Source organism: Coptis chinensis, chromosome 8, assembly GCF_015680905.1.
Source record: "Coptis chinensis isolate HL-2020 chromosome 8, ASM1568090v1, whole genome shotgun sequence".
In the NCBI taxonomy this organism is placed as follows: Eukaryota; Viridiplantae; Streptophyta; class Magnoliopsida; order Ranunculales; family Ranunculaceae; genus Coptis; species Coptis chinensis.
Genome location: NC_141463.1, coordinates 84,162,166 through 84,189,009, shown reverse-complemented (window position 1 = coordinate 84,189,009; position 26,844 = coordinate 84,162,166). Strand labels below are relative to the sequence as shown.

At 36.1% G+C, this 26,844-nt stretch overlaps 2 protein-coding genes across 2 annotated transcripts; one reads left to right on the top strand and one right to left on the bottom strand.

Moving 5' to 3' along the window:
- On the bottom strand, positions 1-26,819 carry LOC147483662 (Insulinase (Peptidase family M16) family protein). Its single transcript, XM_086580144.1, has 19 exons — positions 26,385-26,819; positions 25,549-25,624; positions 24,999-25,045; positions 24,724-24,836; positions 20,175-20,248; positions 19,962-20,057; positions 19,749-19,868; positions 16,623-16,856; positions 15,214-15,362; positions 12,974-13,130; positions 12,058-12,213; positions 11,036-11,415; positions 9,041-9,190; positions 4,253-4,435; positions 3,387-3,590; positions 3,138-3,244; positions 1,945-2,098; positions 1,147-1,268; positions 1-635 (listed from the first exon to the last, which is right to left on the bottom strand). The coding sequence occupies exons 1-19, from the start codon at positions 26,769-26,771 to the stop codon at positions 395-397; spliced, it is 3,150 nt and encodes a 1,049-aa protein (XP_086436270.1). The 5' UTR covers positions 26,772-26,819; the 3' UTR covers positions 1-394.
- On the top strand, positions 22,250-24,696 carry LOC147483663 (uncharacterized). The gene is made up of 4 exons (XM_086576209.1): positions 22,250-22,417; positions 23,371-23,523; positions 23,667-23,718; positions 23,879-24,696. Exons 1-4 carry the CDS (start codon positions 22,250-22,252, stop codon positions 24,181-24,183), a joined length of 678 nt encoding a protein of 225 aa, XP_086432335.1. The 3' UTR covers positions 24,184-24,696.
- Positions 26,820-26,844: the final 25 nt, after the last annotated feature.

The window sequence follows — 26,844 nt, the reverse complement described above, 5'->3', positions numbered from 1 at the left end:
TTTAAAAAAAAAATAATTAATTTATTAGAACAATCTTGATTCTTGAGAAACAAATTGGCAATTACATGAATTATGTAATAACACTAAAAAATTTGGAAATTTTCTTTTGGCTTTTGGTTCTTCCATTTCCAGTATAACTTGCCCATGTTCGACATTTGGTCCTGAGTTTCCCCACCGTTCAGGACGTTTTCCATTTACTGTTCTCAGGGCTGTGCTTGTTTGCTCTAAAGCAAAACTCTACTGCACATAATTTAAGTTGAAGTAACATTGAGGTTGTTTCGATGAGTGCCCCTGCTACCAAAAGTTGATCAGGTATTCAGGTTGCATTAAATCCCCTGCAATCATTTGCTTCACACCAATTCCATCCTATCTGTCAATATTTGCCGGCTTCCTCTCAGCAGAGACTTGAATAGAACTCTGCAGACTTCTTAAGGATGGTAAGATCTTCAATGACAGTGGAAGGTTCCAAAGGGCTGCCCTCTTCCATGTTTGAGTCGCAGCCCCAAACACGGACTGCAAGTCGCCGGCGCTTTGGAGATGTCGGTTTTAGATATTTGTTGTACCAGTCAATAACATCATTCTTGCAAATGCTTTTGAGCTCCTCAGCTTCCTTCTCTGACATATCAAACATATACCTGAACATCAAAGCCATTTTTCAGTACATCAAATGGTAGAGAAAACTTTCCGCAAACGCTTGTATCTGATTGGTTTGGAATTTTGATAGCTGAAATTTCAAAATTTGTTGAAACTTGAAATCTTGACACAGGATCGGACTGCCATAACGGAATATCCCCTTCCTAAACTAGAGCTTAACGTGGCATTTCACTGAATCTTGACAAATATCGTGATATCCCAGAGCATCTAGTTCTATGGCCTATAGGTCACAGGTAATCTCAAATCAAAAGAAAATGCTATAGTATAGACATCTAATCTAAATTCTTATGAAAAGATGATACTAACATTAGCAGCCCACCACGAAAAATTTCACATAGTACCAAAAAAATTAACAAAAGGCAGATTGCTGCGGTTAGAACAAAATATGTTAACAAAATCCCAACTCCCAAGTAGGACAATTCAAGTTGGCTACGTTCCAATGATCGATATTACAACATAACAGCAAATCATATTAACAAGCGGCTTTATTACCTCTTGTCCACAATTTGACCCCAAAGATGATCAGTTTCATAGCTGAGCGAAGGGTCCTTCTCCAGTTTCTTTGCAATCAACCCATTTTTGTACTTCTCGAAGGACTCGTCATCAAGCACATCCTGCATTTGCCGTATATCGTTAAGACATACAGACATTAGAGTTCACAAGTAATATGGAAAGCTAACATGGATTAAGTAGTTATGTTTAACTCCTAAACACTGTTGGTTAAAGGTACATTTATCCTGTATCAAGTGACCTGCTTAAATGGTTACCCTGTCTAAAATGCAGGTCCTATGACAAACACGATTCCTCTAAGTCTCCAACAGAAGAAAAAAAAAACACCTTGTCCAAAATAGAGTGTATGCTCTCCATATAAAAGCACAAATCTCTTGGGGTGAAAACTTGACAATTTTTCCGTAGATCAGAAGCCTTATCTGACACAAGAATCAAATTGGACTACTATAATTTTGTCTTTTAGTTAGTAGAAGTAAAACTTAAATAATATACTGCAAGAAAGAGTACAAGGATGGACAGCACATTCTCTACTCTGCGGTCCCAAAGTGAAGGAGATCCTCACAAGAGATCTCAAAAAAATATGTTGATTTCGTTATTGCATATAAAAGACGATGAATTCAACAAAACTTAGAAATTTTACTGTTTCCAATCCAAAGATTGCAAAAACTGCAATGAAACTGATTTTGTTGATTTCAATGTGCTATAAATTTTTGACATTTCTACGAATAAACATACAACAAATTTGAATTTCATACAGAAACCACAAGTTTTAATACATACCAGTAATCCCTCTACACCATTTATGAAGTTGTCGATTCTACCAAGCAAGTAAACTGGGTCATACTTAGAAGATTGAACACAGATGCAAAAACCCAGTACCCTGTAAGTTATACGTGGGCTACACTGGACAACATACCCGAGTTGCTCCTTTGTCCTGCATCCAATAATTGACATTATCACATATCAGAAACTGTATATCCTTGATAAGTTGATAACACCAGAAACCAAGTTCCTCAAGGTCCATAGGACACCTCAACAACCAGTTAATTGTACGTAACCCAGAATCCATAGACCAGACTTCAACTCCGACTTGGGAAATCTTTTAAGTTCAAAACTCAATATACGCAGAAGCACTGACGTCAACATAGAAACTAAAAACAAGTCCCACTACCAAAACCCAATATTGTCAAATCGTGAATCGGAAAACTGAAGTCAATATTCGAAAAGACCTTTGATATACTTATATGCAGCTACTAGGAAAATAAGAAAAATAATATTATTACAATAGTTCATAAAATCTACATTTTGCTGACTTTAAAGTAAATTATAGGTACTTATTACTAACCCAATAGCCTATCCCAGGAAATTCACATAAGACTTTATACAATCAAAACTTGATTTGGAACCATGGGATCTTGCCCATTTTATTTTTGGGAGATATGAGTATCAAACCAGAATGGTCAGAGAGTAGCTGCAAGGAAGTTCAACTATCAACACAAGATGTATACAAGAACATATTTTAACACACCATCAAGTCATTGATTATGAAACATTACCATCGTGATGCTAATTTTTCAGATTGTTCTACACACAACTTATCTGATTGTTTGGCCAAATTTGTGTTGACTATAAACACGGCTTCATATTTATTATTAAATATGTGCTACTATCTGACATGAGACAAAGCAACAGACTTGTAGTCAGTAAAATGTTCCTGTCTTCGTAAACATTTAGGTGCTAAGAAGCGATCTGATATATGTTAATCCCACATAAACAATAAATGATAACTGCATTTACTCAAGTACGATATACGTTAATCTCATAAAAAAGATAAATGATAACTGCATTTACTGATTTACTCTAGTAAGAAAATACTTAAGATTAAGTGACACAAGGTGCGTGACAAAACGAATTAAAGAAACTTGAATCCTTATTACATCATTTAGACAAACGGTTTAAACACAATTAATTACCTTAATTGATCAAAAAGTGGTTCTTGCACAATATCATCAAAAAGATCTGCTAAGGCTCTCAATTTGGTAATCTCCAGCCCAATGTCCTGCTCAATCTGATAGTAAAGCTGCAGTGGAACATTGTGACAAAAGAAATAAGATAATGCAAAAAAAAAAGAGAGAGGAGGGGATCAGAAGAAACATTGAGGGCACTGTTGAAAGATACAAGGGAATAAAGAATTCCAAAGTACATTCCACAAAATAAATTACCTCAACCACAGAGTTCACTTCCAACCGATTCTTCACACATACATCTCTGACAAGATTGGCACCAGATGGAAGACATATCACACATTCTTCATGCCTCAGGTCTGCTGGTAGTGGTTCAATGGAGAAATTACATTTAAAGATTTCAGATATACCAACTGCTTCTTCTTTTGATATATTTCCATGGCAAAGGCTCTCAATATGCAACTGCTCACATGCACGAAAGAGAGGAGAGAGATGCACGAAAAGAGAGAGAGAGAGGGGATGGGGAGTTTAAATGAATAAATGGTTAAGGAAACAATAAGCTGTGAAAACGACTGCTTATCACATCTACCCTAGGTGCCAACGCCATGTTTGCTGAATGCAATCTAAAAAGATATCATGGGCCACACATGAACATTTCTATTAGTTTGCATGATATTATTGGATGTTTGGGCACTGTGGAACAGCAGTTTAAAAACAATGGGAGTCCCATAAATCTGAAAGTTTCAAATCGTACATCACATTTCAATATAGAATCATAATAGGTCTCCCAGGTTAGGTGCATTATATGAAGATCCAACTCATCTGCTCTAAGATCTAAGTAATTATTCACGGCAAAGTGTCAAATGGATGTTCTAGCTCTGTTTGTATATAAACAATTGGATATCATATCTGTACGAGATGCTTCAAATTTTAATTAATAACAACGCCTAGACCAAATTTTCGTGTCTCAGGTTTTTCACTCTTGGCAGCATAGGTTGAAGCAAAGTATTCAAGAAACAGAAATAAATAGGAGAAAGGTATTCTTAGATATCATTATATCAAGAACATAAATGCACTGAAATGATCCAAACATTTCTATGAAGAGAGGCAGTATGCTTGTGTACCTGTGATAGAAGCTTTGGGATAAATGCCTTCAGATCATCAAGAGATAAGTCAGTAAGGCAATGTAATTTGTCATCTACATCCCAGAAGTCCTTGCGCAAAACTTGCAATCTTAAATAAGATGAATGATGTAAAGGTTTCATATTGGTGTTTCTGAAAGTTCTCTCCATTTCCTCCTTGATAACCTGTAAATTTTCCACTTCAGTTAGAAAGCCACTGCTTACTAGACAGTAGCTTACACCGAAACTCACTTTTCAATTCGCGGGCAACACAAACTTAGACAGCTTGGTACAGTTTGAACTTTGAAACTTTGAATACAACAAAAGCCATACAAGAGCTATTAATTTAGAATCATTACTTTTGTACATGTATATATAGAAACACATAAGGCAACTGATTACTTAGCAAGTCTAGCTACTGATTTTGCATGTTCTTAATTTGTCCCTCCATTAGATGAAACTATGGACACTATTGTAAAGGAGGAAAATAATGGAAGAATACATTACAAAATAAACGCAAGTTGGTCTACCTAGACCCTATAGATTCCTTTTAAAAAAATAAAGCTCAGAGCAAATTAGTAGAAAGACTTGAGTAAAGGATGGCAAAAACTTGTTTCTTAAAACATAGTCAGAGTTGCTTTGAGTTATTTTTCCAGACACATGTACTTAAAGCAATTATTTCCTTGAACAGAGAAAAATTCAAATCTCAAATAACGGCACATCACTATAAGCAAGATGCTTATTTGACGTGTTTGATGGGTATCCATATCCAATGCCCACATCTGAGCCCACCTTATAAAAATATATATATACCATGTTTTTTATACCATAGTTTATGCCATGCCCCAACTCTTAATGTACAACGCTAATTATAACCTATTTTTTGTAGATGTGTTCAACAAACCATGAAGATCATCTCTACAAAATTTCAACTAATTTGATAATGTTTAACTATGTCAAAAGATGATTGCAAAATCGTAAAATCTTAGCTGTTTAAAAACAATCAAAATTGAGAACGATTTTTAACTAGGTTAGAGATTTCTAAATGAGACGAATTTTTGTGGAGATGTTATCAATGATTAGTAGATCATATCCATAAATTATTAGCACTTAACTCATCTTGTAAAGGGTGTGGTATAAACTATGGTATAAAAAGTATGGTAAACGGAACCTGCTCGTATATATATATATATAATAAAAAGGGAAAAAAATGAGTATCTTGCTTCCCCTATCTGAGCACTTTAGACCGAAAGCTCTTGCAACTGATTGATGTAGGCACATGAGCCATTGGCTCAAGGTTGCACAGCCCTCCTGCCTAGTGGGAGGTGGCAGGTTTGAAACTCACTATTGTCACCTAGGGAAGTTCTCACTCATGTAATTATTTAAACTCTACGGGGCTGCAAGTTAGCCTTTGGGTCCCGCTAGACCATGATGTGGCTACATAGGTGGAACAGAGCAAAAACGAGTCTTCGTAGAGATGACACTATAACAACTCACCTGTCCTTATAGTCCAAAACAAAATGGAGTGAAAATGGAGTGGCTGAGCGTAAAAATCACCACCTTATGAATGTTGTTAGGTGTTTCCTTCGCAGTATGCATGTCCCTAAACGTTTTTGAAGTATGACTGTTCTCACAGCCACTTTTTTAATTAATCAGCATGATTCTTAATGGCCAGGTTCCTTTGCATTTAGTCAGACCTGGTCTTCCTCTTTTTTCTATTGAGCCTCGAGTCTTTGGTTGCATTTGTTCTGTACAAGTCTACAAGATCATACTCCAAAGAGGACAAAGTAAGATGACATGGCTATTAAGTGCCTTTTTCTTGGTTACTCAACTCAATCTAAGGGTTATCATTGCTATGAACCCATCTCATGTCATATCATTCACTCTAGAGATGTGACATTTTTTGAGAATATTCCTTATTATATTTCTCCCTCTAATGAGCTGGAACAACCTCTTCTTATTCCACCTGTGCTACCTATTCCTGTTTTTTACGAGTCTACTGCACAGTGCATACCTACATAGTCACGGCTCTACGAGACAATTATATGGCAAGTAGGGCAGGGAACGGGTCGGGTTCGGATCGGATATGGCTATATCCGAATCCAAACCCGATTAGTTTGACAATATCCGAACCCGAATAAAATCGAAATCTTATATAACCCGACCAACCCGATCGGATAACACTAAAAATGCAAAAAAAACCCAAAAAATATATCTGAACCCGAACCCAAACCTGAAGACCCGAATCCAAATCCACCCGAATAAATAAACATATATGAAAATCGACCCGAACCCAAACTATTCGGATTCGGGTCAAACCAGACCCGATTCCCTGCCCTAATGGCAAGGTGTACACACGGCAGCCCAACAAATATTATCCCCCGCCACAATCTTCCTCGCCCTTAGGTACTACTCTACATCCTGATTTAGTAAATCCAGATTCTGCTCTTCCTACTCCTCTCATTATTTCCTCTCATTATTGATGATTTAGAGCTTCCAATTGCTAAACGCAAAAGGAAGCGGGCATGTGTAACTAAACACCCTCTTGCTCAGTTTGCCTCTTACAGTGGTATTTCTCCTTCCTATTGTGCCTATCTTGCTGCCACTGATTCTATTAGGATTCCACGGACTGTTTCTGAGGCATTGGAGCACCCATCTTGGAGAGTTGCTATGTTTACTGAGATGCAAGCACTTGAGCAGAATCACGCAAGGGAGATGGCCTTACTTCCAATTGGTAAACGGGTTGTGGGGTGTAAATGGGTTTTCACAGTGAAATACAAAGATGATGGTTCCGTAGAGCCTACAAAACGCAACTTGTAGCGAAGGGCTTCACTCAAACACCTGGAAAAGATTTTGGTGACACATTTGCTCCTGTTGCAAAGCTTTCTTCCGTATGGTTCCTTATTTCCCTAGCTGCACAACATCACTGGTCTCTTCACCAGTTGGATGTAAAGAATGTGTTCCTTCACGGTGACTTGACCGAGGATATTTACATGTCTCAACCTCCGGGTTTTGCCCTTCAGGGGGAGTATTCTAGAAAGGTGTGTCGCCTTCTCAAATCCACATATAGCTTGAAACAGTCTCCACGAGCATGGTTTCATCGTTTCAGCACGGTTATCTTATCTATGGGATTTATCCGATGTGAGTCAAATCATACATGTTTTATTCATCGAAGTGTAGCTAATCTCCGTACAATAGTCTTGGTCTATGTAGATGATATTATCATCACTAGTGATGACACTATACACATAGCAAAGGTGAAAACAGATTTGGGCCATTTTTTTTATATTAAGGACTTGGGTCCTCTTCGGTACTTTCTTGGCATTGAGATATCTCGCTCAAGATATGGTATTTCCCTCTCTCAAAGGAAGTACAAACTAGAGTTGTTGTTTGATACTGGTATGACGGGATGTCGACCCTCTCGAACTCCTATGGATCCAAAGCATTGCCTCCATGCTGATATTGGCGATATTCTTCCTGATCCAGTCCCTTACCAGCGTTTAGTGGGTCATCTTATATATTTGACTAACACTCGACCAGATATTGCTTTTGTTGTTCAGTGTAGTCATCCAATTCATGCATGCCCCACGATCTACTCATATGGATGCAATAGATCGGATCTTGAGATATCTTAAGTCCTCTCTAGGACTTGGTTTGTTCTATCCATCTTATGGTCCACCGGATTTAGTTAGTTACTCAGATGCAGATTATGCTGGGTGTCTCACTGATCGTCGCTCTACCTCGGGTGTTTGTACTTTCTACGGTGGTTGTCTTGTTTCTTGGAAAAGTAAGAAACAAAATGTTGTCCTATAGAGGCCGAGTATAGAGCTATGGCTCATGGTGCTTGTGAGATACTATGGCTACACTCCCTTCTTACCGAGTTAGGAGTCTTTAGTAACAATGGGTCTCCCCTTCATTGCGACAATCAGGCTGCTGTTTGGATAGCATCAGATTCAGTTCTTCACGAAAGGACTAAGCATATTGAGGTTGATATCGACTTCCTTTGAGAAAAGGTTCAATCTGGCATCATTGTCACGATTCCATTCGCTCTTCAGAGCAGTTGGCTGATATGTTCACCAAGTCTTTGGGACGTACAACTCTTCACTCCAACACGGTCAAGCTGGGTTTGATTGATATCTTCGCTCAAACTTGAGGGGGAGTATAGGGAGTTTATGTATTTAGTAATATTGTAATAACCCCTAAGGGCAATTATGTAATTTAGGTCTTTAGATTTATATAAAAGGGAATTATCTCATTAGAGATTTACCCAAGATTCTCACACTTCTACTACTTTCTAATCACAAGTCTCAATGAACCATTCAGTATGCAGGCCACACAATTTCAACATCACAAATAGCCGGATACAGAATAAAATCAAAGAAAAACAATCAATGCATGAATCATCAAGCCGTCCAAATGTCTGTTCAACTTATATAGCTTAGTAATCACTATCTTTATAGTTGAGCATGTGTGTTATGGTTAAAAAAAGTTTTTTAACCACAATGAAACTTGGCAACTCCAGAACTCTGGGTGACAAAATTTAAAATTGACCACTTAATCAATGGTATCTCTTAATGAGTTGAATTTGAGTAACCGAGTAAACCATGTAGGGTCATAAAAGGTGAAGTTCAAATCTGAGTCAAGTAATGTACTAAATCATACGAAAAATAAACTGAGAAGTAAATTAACTTCAACCAAGTGAGACGGTCAAACATGGGACTGGAAAAATCCATTCAAAATGGACAAAAGTGGTTGTAAATAATTTTTTGATAAGGGCTGCCGTAGTCATACCTTAAAACGATCACCAGAAGGCGTGAAAGATTTTGCTATGTTCAAAATTTTAGATAACAATCTGGACAGCTTATCATTGAAACCATAAAGCTTTAGCTCAAGTTTGTCACCAATAATAGACAAAGCAGTATCCAATTTGGCAACACCAGCCTGCACAAAAAGGTGTTGAGGATTCATGACATGAAGAGCAATAAATAATAATAGCAACAATAACTGTAATTCAGGATCAGTGAAATTAAATTGTAATTCGGATTTCAATGAAAGAATACATCGATCAGAGGTTGATTTGATAAGCTTACTGGATTAATTTTTAATGAGAAGTGAGCAAAAAATCATCTTTATTAGTAATATAGAAAGAAAAATCCCACTATTAACAGTGCACTATTATTTAGAAAGAAAAGACTTCATTGGGCTGTATCAGTCTTGGCAGGACCGACGCCAGTGGGATTCAGATCCAAAGAAAAGACCTCAGTGGACCAAATTAAAAATCATGTGATAAATAACACAAGCCTAGTGGGGTATTCGCAAATATGAGCAGTAAAATGTCACAAAGCAGTATTATACCACACAAGCATAACGCACTATTGTTTTTTTTAATCAGTAAAATCAGGATTTATATAAATAATGAACAAACAATTACACGATCAATGAGATATCCTTCAAATACAAGAAACAAAACGAAAGACTAAAAACATAAAGGAATATTCCATAGCGGACACACCTCCAACTCTTACTATACCTATACCCAACAAAGAAAGAAAAACTAAAGAGAAAACAATGAAAGGTTGCTCCACAAAACACGTCCCACACTCCCCTCAGAGCATGAATGATTCCAATCCCCACACAAAATGCTCAAAGCCTCAAACAGAATGCCTTGTGTCCCCTCATGTACCTTAGACCAGAAAAATAGATAGCCTTTTATGACCATATTGACCTCCTCCATAAATGCTCACAAGTCATAACACACTATCCAGCCTTTTTATGACCATAATGACTTCCTTCAAAAATGCTCATAATATACTATAATTCGTTTCCCAGTTGGACTATTTTGAAAGTTGTCTCAATATAAGGCGTAATACTGATATACATACACTTACAACCAAGACTAAAAACTTCCCAAGTAAAATAATTTCAAATTATAATAAAAGTGAAAGAGTGGTTTAACACTTTAACATAGAAAATATGATATACTTTTACTTTCTTTGATCGGTAAAACTCATTTCATTGATGACGTAATTGTTACAAAAACTTACACATGGATCTAGTAGCAAGATGGTACTTGCCCTTCAAAAGTACCCTAACCCCAAATGCACCCTCAATAATTTACAATTTACAAGAGTATCTCAATTCCATATAAAATATTGGTAAGACCTTTTAAAACAAGGATTAGCACATGCCCCATGTAAAGATCCTCCTTGATTCCTCCACTACCATGTGGGGACCCTTCTCTACTTGCTCAAGTACATGTAGGATCCTTTCCTTCCACACTGTCCATACAATCGCTCTCAGAAGATGCTCCACAATCCATGTTTCCTTCCTAGAGAGCAGTAACGACAAACTTTTGCAACTAAGCACCGCTCAAATATGATAAACTTAAACTAGAAATAAAACTGAAGTGTCTAGACATTAGTCACTTAAGCTGAGTAAATTATGTTGACTTCTTTCCTTTGGGTTAATTGGTAGAACTGATTGTAACTTTACTCCCAAACCCTTAAACATTCCCCCCACCCCCCAAGGTAATCATGCGAATTGATCCTTTGACTTTGGGCGCACCCACCCCCACCCCCCCCAAAAAAAAAATCTAGTGGATACCGTCATTACTTTAGGTTGTTTGCTGGAGTTCTATCATGCAACTCAACTTATCAGTAACCTCCAAGCCAAAAATTGATTGAGTTGTTTAATGAGTTTTCAGATGTAATTTAGATTGAGGGAAAAAAATGCTAGCACTAAAATGAAGAGGATACTCACAAATAAGTCGCTAATTAAGGAACATACCTGGTACAAGATCTCATTCAGCTCGTCTTTAAGAAGGTTAAGAAACAATTCAGTCAGCACACAACTTTTTAAGTCGCTGTATCCCCCCTTGACCGTTATAAGGGAATATGTGTTTGCACGAGGGACTTTGAAGGTTTCATCAAGCTTGTGCCAAAGCTTTATCAATGGTTGATCAATTAGGCACTTCGGCAGATGAACACTTGCATGATTTTGGGATGAATTAGAACTGCGGATGGAGAAGTCACGTGGGATGAACTCATTTTTCGAAGGCAAATGCAAGGATGTGTTGATTTCTGGAGGATCACTCCACAGTTTCATAAGAGAATTTGGAATGTCTTCTTCAGTAAATTGAGACCCAAACCATGGTTCATATTGAACATCTGCAACCATAAGACAGAAAGATGTCAAAACACCTCAAATATAGCTTCTTTATTCAATTTGTTTCCTTCCTTTTCATGAAAGAAATTCAGTTTCAGTCTATAGTAAATTTTTCATTCTTACATCTTGGACAGAAGCTAAAAGATACGCACAACTTCTATATATAAAAATTTTATACTTCAATACTGGCCTCATAACAAACTCCATTAGAAAAAAAGAACAAAAGCCAAAAGCTAAAACAACCTTCATTGTATCTGTTTAAGTCACATTGACACGGGGTATGTGTGTCGGTGTCCGGCACGGAGTGTCCGAGTGGGCGACCTATATATGATGTAGGAAACGGGGACACAGCTAATTAAAAAGAAAAATATTACTATTATTTAGTTACATGACTATTTATTGGGCTCAAGACCTTTAAAAGCGCCTCATTACAAATAAACTACCATCAAAGTGGCATATCATGGAGTTGTAACTATGATTATATTCTTAGTTTTTCAAGTTTTTTTAAATACAAAAATAAAAATAAAAATAAAAAAGTAAAACTTAATTTCAAATCGTATGCATAACGTGTCCGTGTGTCAATTTTAACATATATATCAATTTACCAAAATCATGAGATATTTGAAGTTGCCAAAATTGGTTACCTTTTGACTGCTTATCAAAAGACTTGGACAATATGTCAATCCTCATATTTTCAGGTGTCAAAAAGCTCAAAACATGTGCTATCAATTTGTCGTCCCAAATGTTGTACACATAGTCTCCATAGATAATGTGTTCCTCAGTATACAGAAGCAAATTAGCTGCAAGAAGACATTTTATAGAGTTAGCACACACACACACACACACAGTCATCAAAACTTTTATCTTTGTATGTTAAACAGTATTATATAACAATATCTTAGGCACTATTTTCTGGCTGCATGCCTGCATATCACCGTGTATCATGGTTATCAATCAATTCCCACTTAAATGGAAATGAGGTCCTGACCGCACGAAATAGCCATTGTAATTTATGACACATGTTCCAAGTTCATAGGCGAAACCCAAGTAGTGGCATCCAAGTTTTAGTAAAACAGTATTTTAGCTAACAACAAGTCCTTCCTCTCCTTTTTTTCTCTAAACTCTTCTACGGGATAAACATGAACCTGATTCATTTCAAGGAAAATGGTATGGTAGTCTAACTGTCTAAGTCACACTGTTGATACCCGCAGTTAATGGTGGATTTGAGCTGATTTTTTAGGTCCACGACTCTATGCTCTAGGTCACACTTAGTCACAGCTGACTCATTCCCTCAAAGGGAAATCTAAACCTGTGGAAATTACCCAGGTAAGGAACTGCATAACCAAATCGACTAACATAACGCTCATAATAGGGGACTTTGGGTTTTATTCTCTAGATTTTCCAACATTGAGGGATTATATTTTAGGGTGTAATGGCTCCATGCCTCAACTTGTACAATACTATCTGACCTAGTCACATTTCACATGTCATAGCAAGGCAAGTAGGCAGAGTGCCAAAACTAGATCATGATAAAACAACAATAACAAAGAGAAAAGAAACCTGCAAGTTCTGCAGCATAATCATCTTGAGGCTGCTCCTCTACAAATTTAAATTCCATATTTCCAATATCTTGGAGCTCTTTGAAAATCCACTTCTGTGGAGAGATTTGGCGCAGTAACTTAATGTACTGATAGATAATCCCAACTACATCATAAACCTGAACATCATAACCAAAGGAGAAAAGGAAGTATATATAAGGTGTTAGTGCGTACGATCTAGAAAACAAATGCAGCTTGCATGGACAAAGAAATTTGCACTCAGATGTATAAAAAAAAGGCGACTGAAAAAATCACAGCTTCTGTCCAATTACCAACACCTAGAAATGTCATCTCTTGTTAGAACACAAGAAGGTGGGACCAACAATGTTCTAGAATTTTTTTTTCTATTTGGGCATAATGGTGTATATTATGATACAACAGAGCGGGATAAAATATGCTTTGGCTGAAGCTTCAGTAAGTCAACTTCAACCTGGACATAAACTTCTCATATGAACCCAAATCAATGCTACAAACAAAAGAAGTGCCATAATCATCTAGTAAGGCAGTGTGTCAAACACGCATGCAGAAATAACATGACGTAATAAGTGACCCTACAAAAAAATTCTTTTTTAAGGGGCAAACTAGACAGAATTAAGCAGAGACTCGTACCACTACATATATAATTATATATCTAGTGCATAATGGCTTCCAAAAAAAAGACACGGAAAACAAGGAATCCTAGCAAGCCCATCAATTCTGAGATGGGCTCCGAAACTCTCCATTAAAAGACAAAATTAATTAACTTACCCTTCTAGCCAGTTTGACATATTCCCACGCCTCTCCTATTCTCTCATTTTCCTTCTTTCTTCTTCCCTCTTCCTTCTTCCAAAATCCAAACCAGTTAATCTACTACCAGCACAGCAGCATATATACTTTATGTTTTCTTTTCTTTAGTGTTTATTTCCCTCATCATATATACTAGCAAGATCCTAATCCTGACTAGTAATATTTTCTAACTTGAATACTTGATTTATCAAAAGTAGATTTGACATATATATAACGATTTTAATTTAGAAGTTCTTGAAACTCACATAAATCGTTTTCCTTCTCAAACTTGTTCAGATTATACTTATTCTTTAGCTTGAAATTTTTGTACTGTCAAATCCACATCTAAAAGTTGGTACTATTTTTTAGCATTAAACCACTAATTTACACCAATATACTTCAGTGTTGGGATCAAACACTTGAATGAAAGTACTGATTCTATTAAATAGAATGAATCGCGAATGCCAACATATATGTCTTTCTCATACGGGATAAGAAGAGAATAGAAAAGAGAATGAGAAAGAGGGAAGAAGAAGATGTGGGATTGTAACGGCAAAAATTGTGGCGACTGACTGACTGTTGAAGGTGGTTAAGGTTTAATAGTTGAATTGGAATTTTGGGGAAATAAAAGTACATGACAGATTAAAGTGGTAACCAGTCAATAATATTTGGAATTTAGTGAGAGTTTCGGAACCCATCCCACAGGTGATGGGCTCGCTAGCATTCCTCCACAGAAAATAGGGCAGAAAAAAAAAATGTTTGCTAAAATAGAAGCTTACTTTTTAACCATGCAAATGAACGATGGACATTCAGCAAATTGTCGACCAATTAATATCACAACCTACACATAGAGATGACTATATCATTCAATATGATCAAATTGGCAAAGCAAAATGCCAACGTGAGACTACAGTGCCATTACAATCACCCTCGGCAGAATGGCAGGTTGTACCCAATGCATCAGTTGCTGAGCATATTTATTTCTATAATAAAACCAGACGTGACCTAAGCGTAATGAGTTCAACACCGAGGTTGAACGTAATTCCCAATGTGGAGAAATTTAAATGGGCACAAATACGTCAATGAGAAAATCGAAAAAAAAAAAAAAAATTAGGGAACGAAAGATATTGACGACGTTGCGCACAAGATATAAGGCTCACAGCATTCATGTGCATATGCAGAATAAAAGATACATGAAACACAGATCTCACATATTTTACCAAGAAAGAGTCTTAGACACAAATAACTAGTTCTGAGAGTGAAATATATATATTGAATTAAGAGTTAAGACTGAAATGAGGACCACTTGCAAAGAACACAATATCCAAAAAGAGCATAAGAGTTTTTTTTATAAGAAAAGAACATAATAACTGTTCTTTGCAATGGAAATTATCATTAAAAACTTAAAGACACTTGGGGAGCAAACCATGATGGTACCTTCTCTAATCCAGCATCAGTTAGGTGGATCGTCATGCTGAAGATGTAAGCCACAGAAGATCGATTCATTCCGTCATCTCCAACACCGGCGGATAATGAAGTTATCCATCCTTTAGCCTTTAGAAAGAAATGCAAGCTTCCCTTTCCCTCTGAAAATTAAAATTATGGTCAGTCAAGACCCCTACTCTAAAAATCAATGGAAGGAGAAATCCTAGAAAACAACTCTTCAAATCTATAGACCACGATTTTAAAGGAAACAACATCAGATAGCTATGAATCTATGATACATTGTCAAAAGGAAGAATAGTCTGTTTTAGCCTTTAGAAAGAAATGCTATCTGTCTCTTCCCTCTGAATAGTAATGCTTCTGGTTAGTCAAGAATCCTATTCTAAAAATCATTGGAAGGAGAAATCCTGGAAAAACACATCTTCAAATTTATTCACCACAATTTAAAGGAAACAACATCAGATAGCTAGCTATGATACAGTGTCAAAAGGAAGAACAGTTTGTTAACGTTACAAGGAACACAGCCCAGATTTCCCAATCTTTGGAAAATATCTGCATCTATATCAGAAAATCAGGGATAGGAGACCGATTTTCCAATATATATCAAACCACTTTAACACCAATTTTTCCTTGACATGAAAATTAGGTCAATATACTCCAGTATATCGGCAACATATATCGGAAAATCAGCTGCCTGATACATCGAATGACGTAGATATTGATATTATGCACCTTTGTCTGGAAGCTTGACAAGACTCCAAAGTCCTATCCCTATTACAGACATGATTTTCTATTTATATTACTGCCCTTTCCAGTATACTGTACGCTGTGAGACTGACACTTAACATAGATAAACCAAATACAAAGTAAGATTGCCTCACTACTACTTTAAGACAGCAGAACAAACTTTCTTCCTCAATTTAATTCTGTCTAGAGAAAATATTCTGATAACTCTGTACAGCCAAAAATCTCCTGATATCAGAAAATATTGGTATACCAACATTTCTTATATCCACCATATGTTATCAACCTTTTATATGGTATTTCCCAATGTATCGGTGATATTGTGGAACCAACATCTTATCATCCCTCTGTAGTGATCAAATATACTGTTAGAGTTCTTGTAAACAGACTATTTTCCTATATAAGAAAAGTGAGAGGAGGCTGAAGATTAACTAAGCCGAACTCTCTTCTCTCTCAACTTTCTTCTCCATTAGCAATAATAAAATTTCACTTATACATTGACACATAAAATTAGACAAATCCTACATCATGTTGTCCCTTTCTAGTGATCAAATACAAATGTACACATGAATTAGACAAATCCTATATACATAGAAACAAAGAAAAGAGTACTCTACAAAAAGTTCAGTCAAGAGAGTCAAGGAAGTGAAATAAATTACCATGGCCTAAGAGATGGGCCAAATAGTCCTCGGGTTTCTTCAAATATTCTTTCTTAAGGCATGGCAACGTCCACGTTAAATTGAGACTATGAACTTCTTTGACTGCCTCTAATCTGTACAATTTACCGGCTTTCCAGATAGGAACGTTGATTTGTGCTTCTGGATTCAACTGCTGCCCTTCTTTGACATCACTAAATAGTTCCACCACCCAATCCTTGAGCATATCAAGAGATTCTGCCACAATGAGGGGAAAACCAATACTTAATGCAAGCAAAAATTTCAGATAATAAACATCTAACATAATAAAGCGCAACAGTTCTGGATGGCAAAAGTGAGAAAGGAATTGAGATTGATCTTGTTGCCTGTATTGTTCAATACAGTCAACCAGACCACCTTTCATCAGGCACCAATGCTCATACTTACCCTTAAAATTACACCCCCACCAGTCAATAATAGAAAGAAACCACCCATAGAAATAACTAAATTCCCGTATCAGCTGTTCAAACTATTGAAGATGAGCATCCAACTTAAAACCAATCGGTTATAAGTGGAGAGGCCCAGGAACCTATATATTTCAATGCCAGGCTTAACATATCCCATGTAGGACTAAACATCTCAACACAAACAAACTCACAGGCAGAGAGGTCTTTATGCCAGTTTGAACTAAATCTTTTTTATCCCCTTCATGCACCATTTATGAAAAACTCAAAACTACTCCCAATCTCAGCCTGTTCAGAAAAGCATTAGATGTTTTTCCTTCTTTTATTTCTGAACAGGCTGATTCTTACAAGAATTTTTAAAGCAACTGAAACAACAACCCATCACACAAAAGACTTGCCTTTTGTGTATATTGATTCTCATATGCAATAACACTTTAAAGCAAACAACAGGTCCTTTATTTCCTGGAAAGACTATGTTGTCATTGGCAAATTGGATATAGATAAGTATGATGTCGTCAGTACCTGCCCCGAAATACTACACCATATCTAGCTCAGTATCCTTCCCAATGATTTGCAAATTGGATATAGATAGTACGATGCCGTCAGTACCTGCCATGAAATACTACACCATCTAGCTCATTACCCTTCCCAATGATTAAAATGAGTACGAATCTCCTAACTAGTGACCCTAAAAAGAAGCCCAGAGAAGTAAATTTAATCTTTATGGAAGTCACAGTGGTCTTAGTAATAAGTTTATACAAACCACAACCACTAAGACCTATCACCATAGTTTTCAACTCGTGAATTGTATCGCGAATCATTTTCCATATGTGGTGAATCGTGACTCGGATTGATTCGTAAATTGTAAGATTCAAAAAATGTTATGCAGAGTAAAATATAAATTTTACATATTACACATAACATAACACAAGTTCAGAAATTTCCAGGAACTCCTGCTTATAAATAATACAAGTAGGTTTGATAACATGGGCCAGTCATATACTTACTCGTGAGTCGGTTTTTGAAAGATTGGCCATTATCTTTTATAAAGAAAAAGGGATGGGCCATTACTAAATTAAGTCTGCCTGGGGCTATTCCTAGTTAAGTTTGCCTGTAAATGGGCATTATTAGCTAGCTCATATTTCCAGTGAAAAAACAGATCTTCCTACTCACTTGTAAAACCCTAAAACCGGTGCACCTTTTTCACTCAAGAAGATACCCACGCTGCTGGAAGAACAAGAGAGAGAGAGAGAGAGATCGTGAAGAAGAGATCAGGGATTGAAGAAGAAGTCTCAGTAACCAGTCAGATCCTGTTTTTCTGGATCACTGAATTGTGAATATAGTTGATTCCAGCAACTGAACTCGCAATTCTGAACAAATCAATAAGTTCCCGATTCACCTAAGGACTCTGATCACTCAGATTGTACGGTCCAACTCAGGAATCGTATGATTTTAACATCACTGCCAATAACTTCCTCATTCCATCAACCGCTGAGGCTCAACTTAGAAAAGAAATTACTGTTCATCTCAGTCTAAAGCATTCCTCTGCTGATGCATTTTAACAGACTTCCAAAGAGGGTTTGGTTCATAATCATTCTTATAATACCCACACCCCCACAACCTAAAATCAATTTCTCATGTCTTTAAATAACGCTAAAAAGATTCTACTAAAAGTGCATTTTAGTATCAAGAGGTTAAAGATTGTAAAGTCTCTTATGACAACCACACAAGAAAGTGGTGGTTTTGCTTAGGTGCAGAATCATAACCAGAGAACACAGAATAGGACCAAGTCCAGCAAGCAACAGGTTGTGGGAATAAACCCTAAATGCATTTGAGAGTTTCAGCAAATACCTTATAATAAGTTAGAGTCTTTCTTGAGGTTATATTTGAAGCCCAGCACTACTTAAAAACAACAAGTTATTTTGAGATGCCCCTAACAAAATAAATATGAAGTCTGTGATTTGATTATAACATGAGTTAGGGCAGCACAATCTGGCCCTCGTGAATTTTACATTGGGTATCTTTCCCTTTTGTCAGTTTTGTGGTAATTGTAAGTTTTCTCGACCTACTTCTTTGTTTCTATTAAATCTCACTTTTACCCATAAAAGAAATACTATCCTCGAATAGTTACATCAATTCAATTCTTCGTCTTAAAATGAACAAAACTTGTAAACATTTATTTTCCACACGCACCAAAACAAGATATGACAAAGTTAATTCCCAAGAAATAAAATATTGTACACATCATTCATGAAGCAAGTTTTACTTGTATAGTATATAGTCAATGAAGTCAATCTTTCCAGCAGTTCCCCCTAATAATGAATGAATCAACCCCTAATCCTATGCTTTAGTGTTCAAGCATACTAATCGAGTGAGCGGAGCGAACGATCTTGGCAAAAGGGGGGTTATGGGGACAAAAACCAAGTTGGTTGGTTTCTGTCTGTCCTCATCTCTTCTATTCTTTCTCTTTGTCCCTCTCCCTCTCCCTCTCCCTCTCCACGCACTCTAAATCTCCACTCTTCCCTCTCCCTCTCCCTCTCCGCTCACACCCCCACTGCTTAGCAGTATACTAGTATATATGGGGCTATAGAACATATTGAATCAGATTTGAGACGACCCCTTTTTAAGTTTTTATCTACAAAGAAATAAATCGGAGTCAAAAGTACAAAAAAAAATGAAAACTCACCTCCACCAATAACAACTAGTTTCATTAAACCACCATGGTAGTTTTCTTTGTATAAGTGCAATATTTGTTCCCGTAAATTAATGCCATTTTCCATAGCATCAGCCAGGCTCTTTTTATTCCCTTATAACAAGTAGAAACATATGCATTAAGATCTTATAAGAAACAAAAAATAAATTAATACATCAGAAAGAACTGAAACTTAAGCATACTTACCCCAAAAGAATCTATTGTATGAGTGTCCAGGAGCAGCTGTGTGACACTGAAGTTGTTGAAGACGACAAGCATCATTTTGCAAAACCTGGTTGAATTCTAAGTTTGAAAGCCCCGAAAAAAACAAAGATTGTGAGAACAAACCAGAATATCAGACAATCAAGGATACACAAACTAATCATGCAAAACACACAAAAAGAAAAAGAAAAAAATTACCTGAATCTACAGCTAAAACCTCTCGTTCCATAGCTTCAGCTTTAACTAAGGGCGAGATGAAGAAGTGAGAAAATCTGAGAAAGCAAATTAATTAACATTGTTTGTTACAAAGTCACTGACCAAAAAACATAACTTACATTTAAAACATAATCAAGGGAACTTAAAAAACAATGTTGATTGATGAGGGAGAGATCTATCATACAAACCAAAAGGATATAAAAATAGGTTTAGGTTGTGAAAATATATATTTATTAAGATTGAGACTTACACATCCGCTAACAAAGCTCTATTAACAAAAGAAACAACAAAAACGTAACAAGCACAGTGAAATTACACAACAAGCCAGTGAAGCCACTACCATGTCAGTAGTGGCAGAAGAATGAGCCCGGTGAAGCCACTACCATGTCATTAGTGGCAGAAGAATGAGTCTCATTGAAAGACACATAACTCAAACGACACTTCCTTGGAACCTCATTAAAGTGACACTGAGCCAAATATGCACATTTGATGTGTACCAATGTGAACAATGTTTTAAGTTGATTAGTTTCTCATTTTACAAGTTTTATATTTCCAATTTAGAGTCCTTACCATATTAGGAGGTCCAGTTACACTGTCATTCGAATCAGTAAATCTAAGGTTGCAAGTGAAACTTTCTTCTTTTTTAAACACTAAAAAATATATTTCATTAATTCCTAAAGGATTCAATCTTCACTTAGCAAGATGCTAAGTTCTGAGGTTACAACATACAACCTTCCCACTAACACAAGAATTTGGACTGTATATTACAAGACAATGCTATCTCAGTTACATATGAAGTCTTAATTAAAGTCAGGGGCGGAGCCAAGGGGGTGCAAGGGTGGGCAGCTGCACACCCTGAACTTCCCAAAAAAAAAAAAGTAGTAGTCATGTGATCATGTCTAATGTGTGTTGGTTTTAAATTTTCCCAAAAATGTGAAACTTTGCTACCCCTTACCCCTTACCCCTTAGAGCACCTTATCAAAATTTCTAATTAGATATTAATCAGAAAGAAAACAAAACCCCTCCTTTCTTCTTCGGTCAGTTTCTATTCCCAAATTCCAAAAACAAAACTTGTTGTTGCCTTTCCAAATTCTAAAACAAAACTCGCACCTGACTTGCTGCCCTTCGTCATTGATTCATCGAACATCTTTAATCTTTCATAAATACTTCTTCTTCCTTTCTCTGCAATTTATATTCTTCCATGAGTTCACAATTTTTAATTAACACACTTCATCTTTAATTCCCCAAATCTTCAACTTGAATTGGAAAACTTAGCAGTTATCTTTTTAATTCTAGTTGTTTAGTACTTCAGTTCATCTCTTAGTACTTAGTACTAGGAATTTGATTAGTGGTAAAACTATAAACCAATTGAACCGTTATTTTTTTGCTTGAAACTTGTATTTTATATTTTGTACAACTGATTTGGATTGTGATTTTGATTATTTTACTAGCTAGTAATGGTGAACACACTGGAGAAATACTTGAACAAACGAAAAGCAACCATTGATTAACAAACTCCTAGCACATCAAGATATGGAAGCGATGAAGTTCAAAATATTCCAAAACAAACTCACAGAGAAATTGACTTGTTGAACCTTGCCATAGATCCTGGGTTGCGATCCCCAATCTCTGATTATCATCCCAATGATAGGGAAACTATTCAAAGAGCATACTTGTTAAGAGGTCCTTGTCAACCTCGAAATCACAATTTCTCCGTTACTACTCATGGTCGTGCTAATCGAAAGTTCAAGTGGGAATGGTGTGATGAGTTTGGCGACTGGCTAGAATATAGCATAGATAAGGATGTTGCATTTTGTTTGTATTGTTATCTCTTCAGATGTAGTACTGGATCACAAGGGGGTGGAAATTGTTTTACTCTTAATGGATTTACTAATTGGGGAAAGAAGAACAAATTGAGAGACATGTTGGGAAATTTGGGAGTGCTCACAACCAAGCTTACAAGTCAGCTCAAGTCTTGATGAATCAAACTCAGCATATTGGAACATTTCTCAATAGGCAATCAAACCAAGCTCGAAGTGACTATCGAGTTCGCCTAAATGCAATTGTTGATTGTTGATTGTTGTAGATTTCTTTTGCAAGAAGGGCTAGCGTTTCGTGGTCACGATGAATCAAAAAAATCAATTAACCATGGACATTTTCTTGAACTTTTAAAGTATACAGCTAGACATAATGAAGCTATTGATAGTGTTGTTCTCGATAATGCTGTTGTTCCCAAAATACAAAAAGGATAAATGCTACAGTGGAGACTACAAATGTCATTCTAAAACCAACTTTTAATTGCTTTTCCCAAAATACAAAGGGATAAATAAAACAAAAGATAGGATAAATGTTTAGGATAAAAGCTACAGTGGAGACTACAAATGTCATTCTAAAAGATTGTCTAAAAGATTGTGGAGACTCTTTGTTTGTTGTTTTGGTTGACGAAGCTCGTGACATATCAATCAAAGAACAAATAGTTGTTGTCATCCGTTATGTTGACTCACGAGGTAGTGTGATTGAAAGATTTTTAGCCATTGTACATGTAAGTGATACAAGTGCCGTTTCACTTAAGAACGTGACCACTCGAGTGTTTACAAAACACGGGTTGAGTATTATATTATGAAACTCAATTTTTAGTTCTTTCGGGCAAGGTTATGAGGGTGAAAACAAGTTTTTATGTGGGGAGGGTTTAATGGCCTCAAATCACTCATCATGAGTTGTTGAAAAGCGGAACAAAGTTGCATTCTATGTCCATTGATTTTTAGCCATTGTACATCAGCTACAAGTGTTGCTAGCTCAGTGTTTTGTATATGTTGCAAAAAGTGAAAAGCTAATTGCATTACTCTTTAGTATTGTTTCTAATGTGACAAATACTGTTAGAGCGTCGTGACGCTCTTCGAGAAAAACAAGCTAAAAATATTCTTGATGCACTTTCAAGGGAGAAATTTCAAGTGGAAAAGGTAAGAATCAAGAGACAAACCTGAAACGTTCAGGAGATACTCGTTGGAGCTCGCATTATGGATCACTTTTGAACTTTATTCTTATGTTCTCTTCAGTTCTTGATGTCCATGAAAATGTTCTTTTAAAAGATGGCTCTTGAGAACAAAGAGGTGAAGCATATGGATTGTTAAATTCATTGCAATCTTTTGATTTCATGTTGAGTTTGTACTTAATGAAGAACATTTTAGCAATCAGCCATGATTTGTCGAAAGCTTTGCAGCGAAAGGACCAAGATATTGTTAATGCAATGGGACTAGTTGAAATAACTAAGGCACGTTTACAAACAATGAGAGATAGTGGGTGGGGTTCTCTCCTAGATGAAGTGTCTTCAGTATGTACTAAGCATAACATTTATGTTCCTTAGATGGATGATAAGTTTGTAGCTCCTGGGATACCTCGACGTAATACTGAAGAAACTACAAACTTACATTACTACCGCATTAGACTATATTTTATGCTTGCATCGACAAACAGAGACAAGAGCTAAATGACCGTTTTAATGAAGCAAATACTGATTTGTTTCTCTGTATGGTTTGTCTCAGTCCACATGGTCATTTGCTGCTTTTGATAAGCAAAAACTAGTTAGTTTCGTCCAGTTTTATCCCTCTGACTTTTCTTAATTGGATCTCATGGTACTACCTGATCAACTTAAGACGTATATTCTTGATGTTAGCTCTAACAATGAGTTTTGAATTTGAATGGGATCAGCGACCTTGCCAAGAAGATGGTCGAGACTAAAAAGAACATTGTGTTTCCATTAGTTTTTTTGCTCATTACTTTATCATTTATTCTACCAGTTGCTACCGCCACTGTTGAGAGAGTATTTTCAACTTTGCATATTGTGAAGAATCGACTCCGGAATCATATAGGAGATGAGTGGTTGAACAATTGTTTAGTAACATACATTGAGAAAGACATATTTAAAAGCATTGATTCTGAAGCAATCATACAACGCTTTCAGAAAATGGATACTCGTCGTAGACACTTGTAATTTTTAGCTTGATTTCAAGTTTTATGAAAACTTTCTTTTTGGATAATTCGTACACATGTTTGGAATTTCCAATTTTTGGTGTAATGAATTTTGATTTGCAAATTAATTTGCCCACCCTGAAATATAATCTTGGCTCCGCCACTGATTAAAATGTTCCTTTCAATTTCATCCAAGTTTTCATAATAATTTTACCACTGTCAAGCTTCTACTTCCACGACACTCATCACTATCAAAAGCAATTTCCTAAGCGTAAATCCCGATATTTAGCACAATTTCATGCCAGCACTTGGATCAACAATGTACACACACACACACACACACATGGTGTACTTGTGCAGGATGTTTTTTGTTTAGAATGAAGGCTAATTATATTGATTTCACCAACAAGTAGTTACGTTAATACCCAAATCAAGTAGTTAATTACATTGATTTCACCATTCGTGTGTGTGGTGCATGTGTGGGGGATGCTAAAGATTGTAGAAGAAAAATGAAAAAGGATAATGAGAAAACAGAAAGATAAAAGAAAACGTAAATACTGACCTTTCCAAAGCTCCCTTGAGGAACTCTCTGTTAACTTCAAAATGGTAGCAGGTATATTCAGTTTCTGTGTAAGCATTTGATGAACCGCCGTGCTTGGACAAGTAACTATCATACTAAAAGACAAAAGAAACAATTGGAAAGAGAATAGGTACTGTATTCGAATAAATTAACAGCATAGCTGTCAGCCACTTTAAAATTTGTAAAGATAAAGGGTGAAAAAAAGAGCTCTAGGAATGGGCAACCCATGGTATCAAAGAAACGATAGACTAGCATACCTCATTTTCATCAGGAAATTCTGTACTTCCCATGAAGAGCATGTGTTCTGCAAAACAAAAGTCAGTGAGAAGTGCTCCCAAACAAATGTCATAACATTTCATCAAAGATATGTTATACATACTGAAGCAATTTAGCTTTACAAATTATAAGATGCAACAATTAGTTTTTTCTGTATTCAACTGAAATCCAGAATGTCCCCAGTTTGTACTTATTTTTCTAAAGATGATTTTGTGGAAATATGAACATGGATGAATATTATGCACTTATTTGTTCTTATTTTTCTAAAGGCAATGTGTGAAAATGTGAATGTGAGTATATTATTATTATGCACTTATTTGTACTTATTTTTCAAGTTGTATGTTTTACAAAAGACATGAGCAAGTAACCATAGTATCAATATACAAAAAAAATATACACTAACCTTGTTTTAAATTGACAGTTTGTATTGAAGTTATTAATTACATTAGGGCAGCCAACACCAAAAACAAAAGTTGTGGACTCTATGAATATACTAATGTAGCAAATAGAACAAAGAGTTGAAGATGAAACCTAGAAAATGTGCAAGACCCTGTGCCTCAAAAGGATCAGAAAAGCTGCCCATTCCTACACATAGTGCCGCCGCTGCCTGGTGAGAGAGGACGGGGGTGGAGGGCCAAAAAAATAAGTAAATGCCTTTTCCAACAAACAAATCCATATAGTTACAAAATAGTAATAATGAAAGACAGTAACGAGATGGATATGTAAGAAACATCGAATATTCAATATTGTGATAAAACACTAACTCCATGTGCTTCATAGCATTAATTCAAATTTCAAGCTTTAGAAACTATATCTAAAACATAACAAGTACAAATTGAGCACTGAGGTCCAAATAGAGTGTACCCTAGAGCAGCAATTAAGTTACTCAAGCTTCAGGAACTGTAGTAAATACCTATCAACTACAAGTCCATGTGCACTAATTCCTCATTCAATGTACTCTAACACAACAGTCCAAATCCTCAATCTTCAAAAACTCTACAAACAACATAGCAGCTACAAATCGCGTGTTTGTTTTACTCCTAACCTGTTATACACTAGCACAATCCTTAAAGCTTTCCAGTTTCAAAGTCTAACATGTGTGTGTGCTTTATTCCTGCTTCCCGATTCATTGTACTTAAGACACTATTCAGTGTATCAACTACACTTCGTTTAATTTTAATCATAATCTAGTGTTAGTTTTTCAAGCTTCAGAAAATTTACCACAATCCTAGGCTCCTAAAACTTCTGATTCCTAACTCCAATGATATTGAATTAATAATAGAAGTAATCTAAAACTTCAACAAATGTAATTAGCATTGCAATGACACTAATAACATAGTATTCAACCGTAAAAATAACAAGCAAACCTTCTTAGTTGGAGGTGGACCGCTACTCTTTCTCTCTCTCATCTCCTCCTCTTCATCCTCCTCGTCATCTTCTTCTTCACTATCATCTTCTTCCATGTCATCATCATCATCATCATCTTCTTCTTCTTCCATATCATCATCATCATCATCATCATCATCATCATCTACATTTTCTAGGTTTTTGTTACGAGAATCATTAACAAAATCTTCTTTATTAGAAAAAATTTCGGGATCGTGAATGAGAACAGCACAAAGACCATTACGAAGATGAATGACTCTATATAAACGTTTATCATTTGGTGCTTTTATTACTACATCATCTGATGATGATTTTATTGCATTATTATTATTAGAAGAAGAAGAAGAAGAAGAACGAGCTACCGTCATTTTTTTCTCTTCTTCTTCTGAAAAAAATGAGGTTGTGAGAATGACTGCGTTCCCAACTGTCTCTTTTATACTG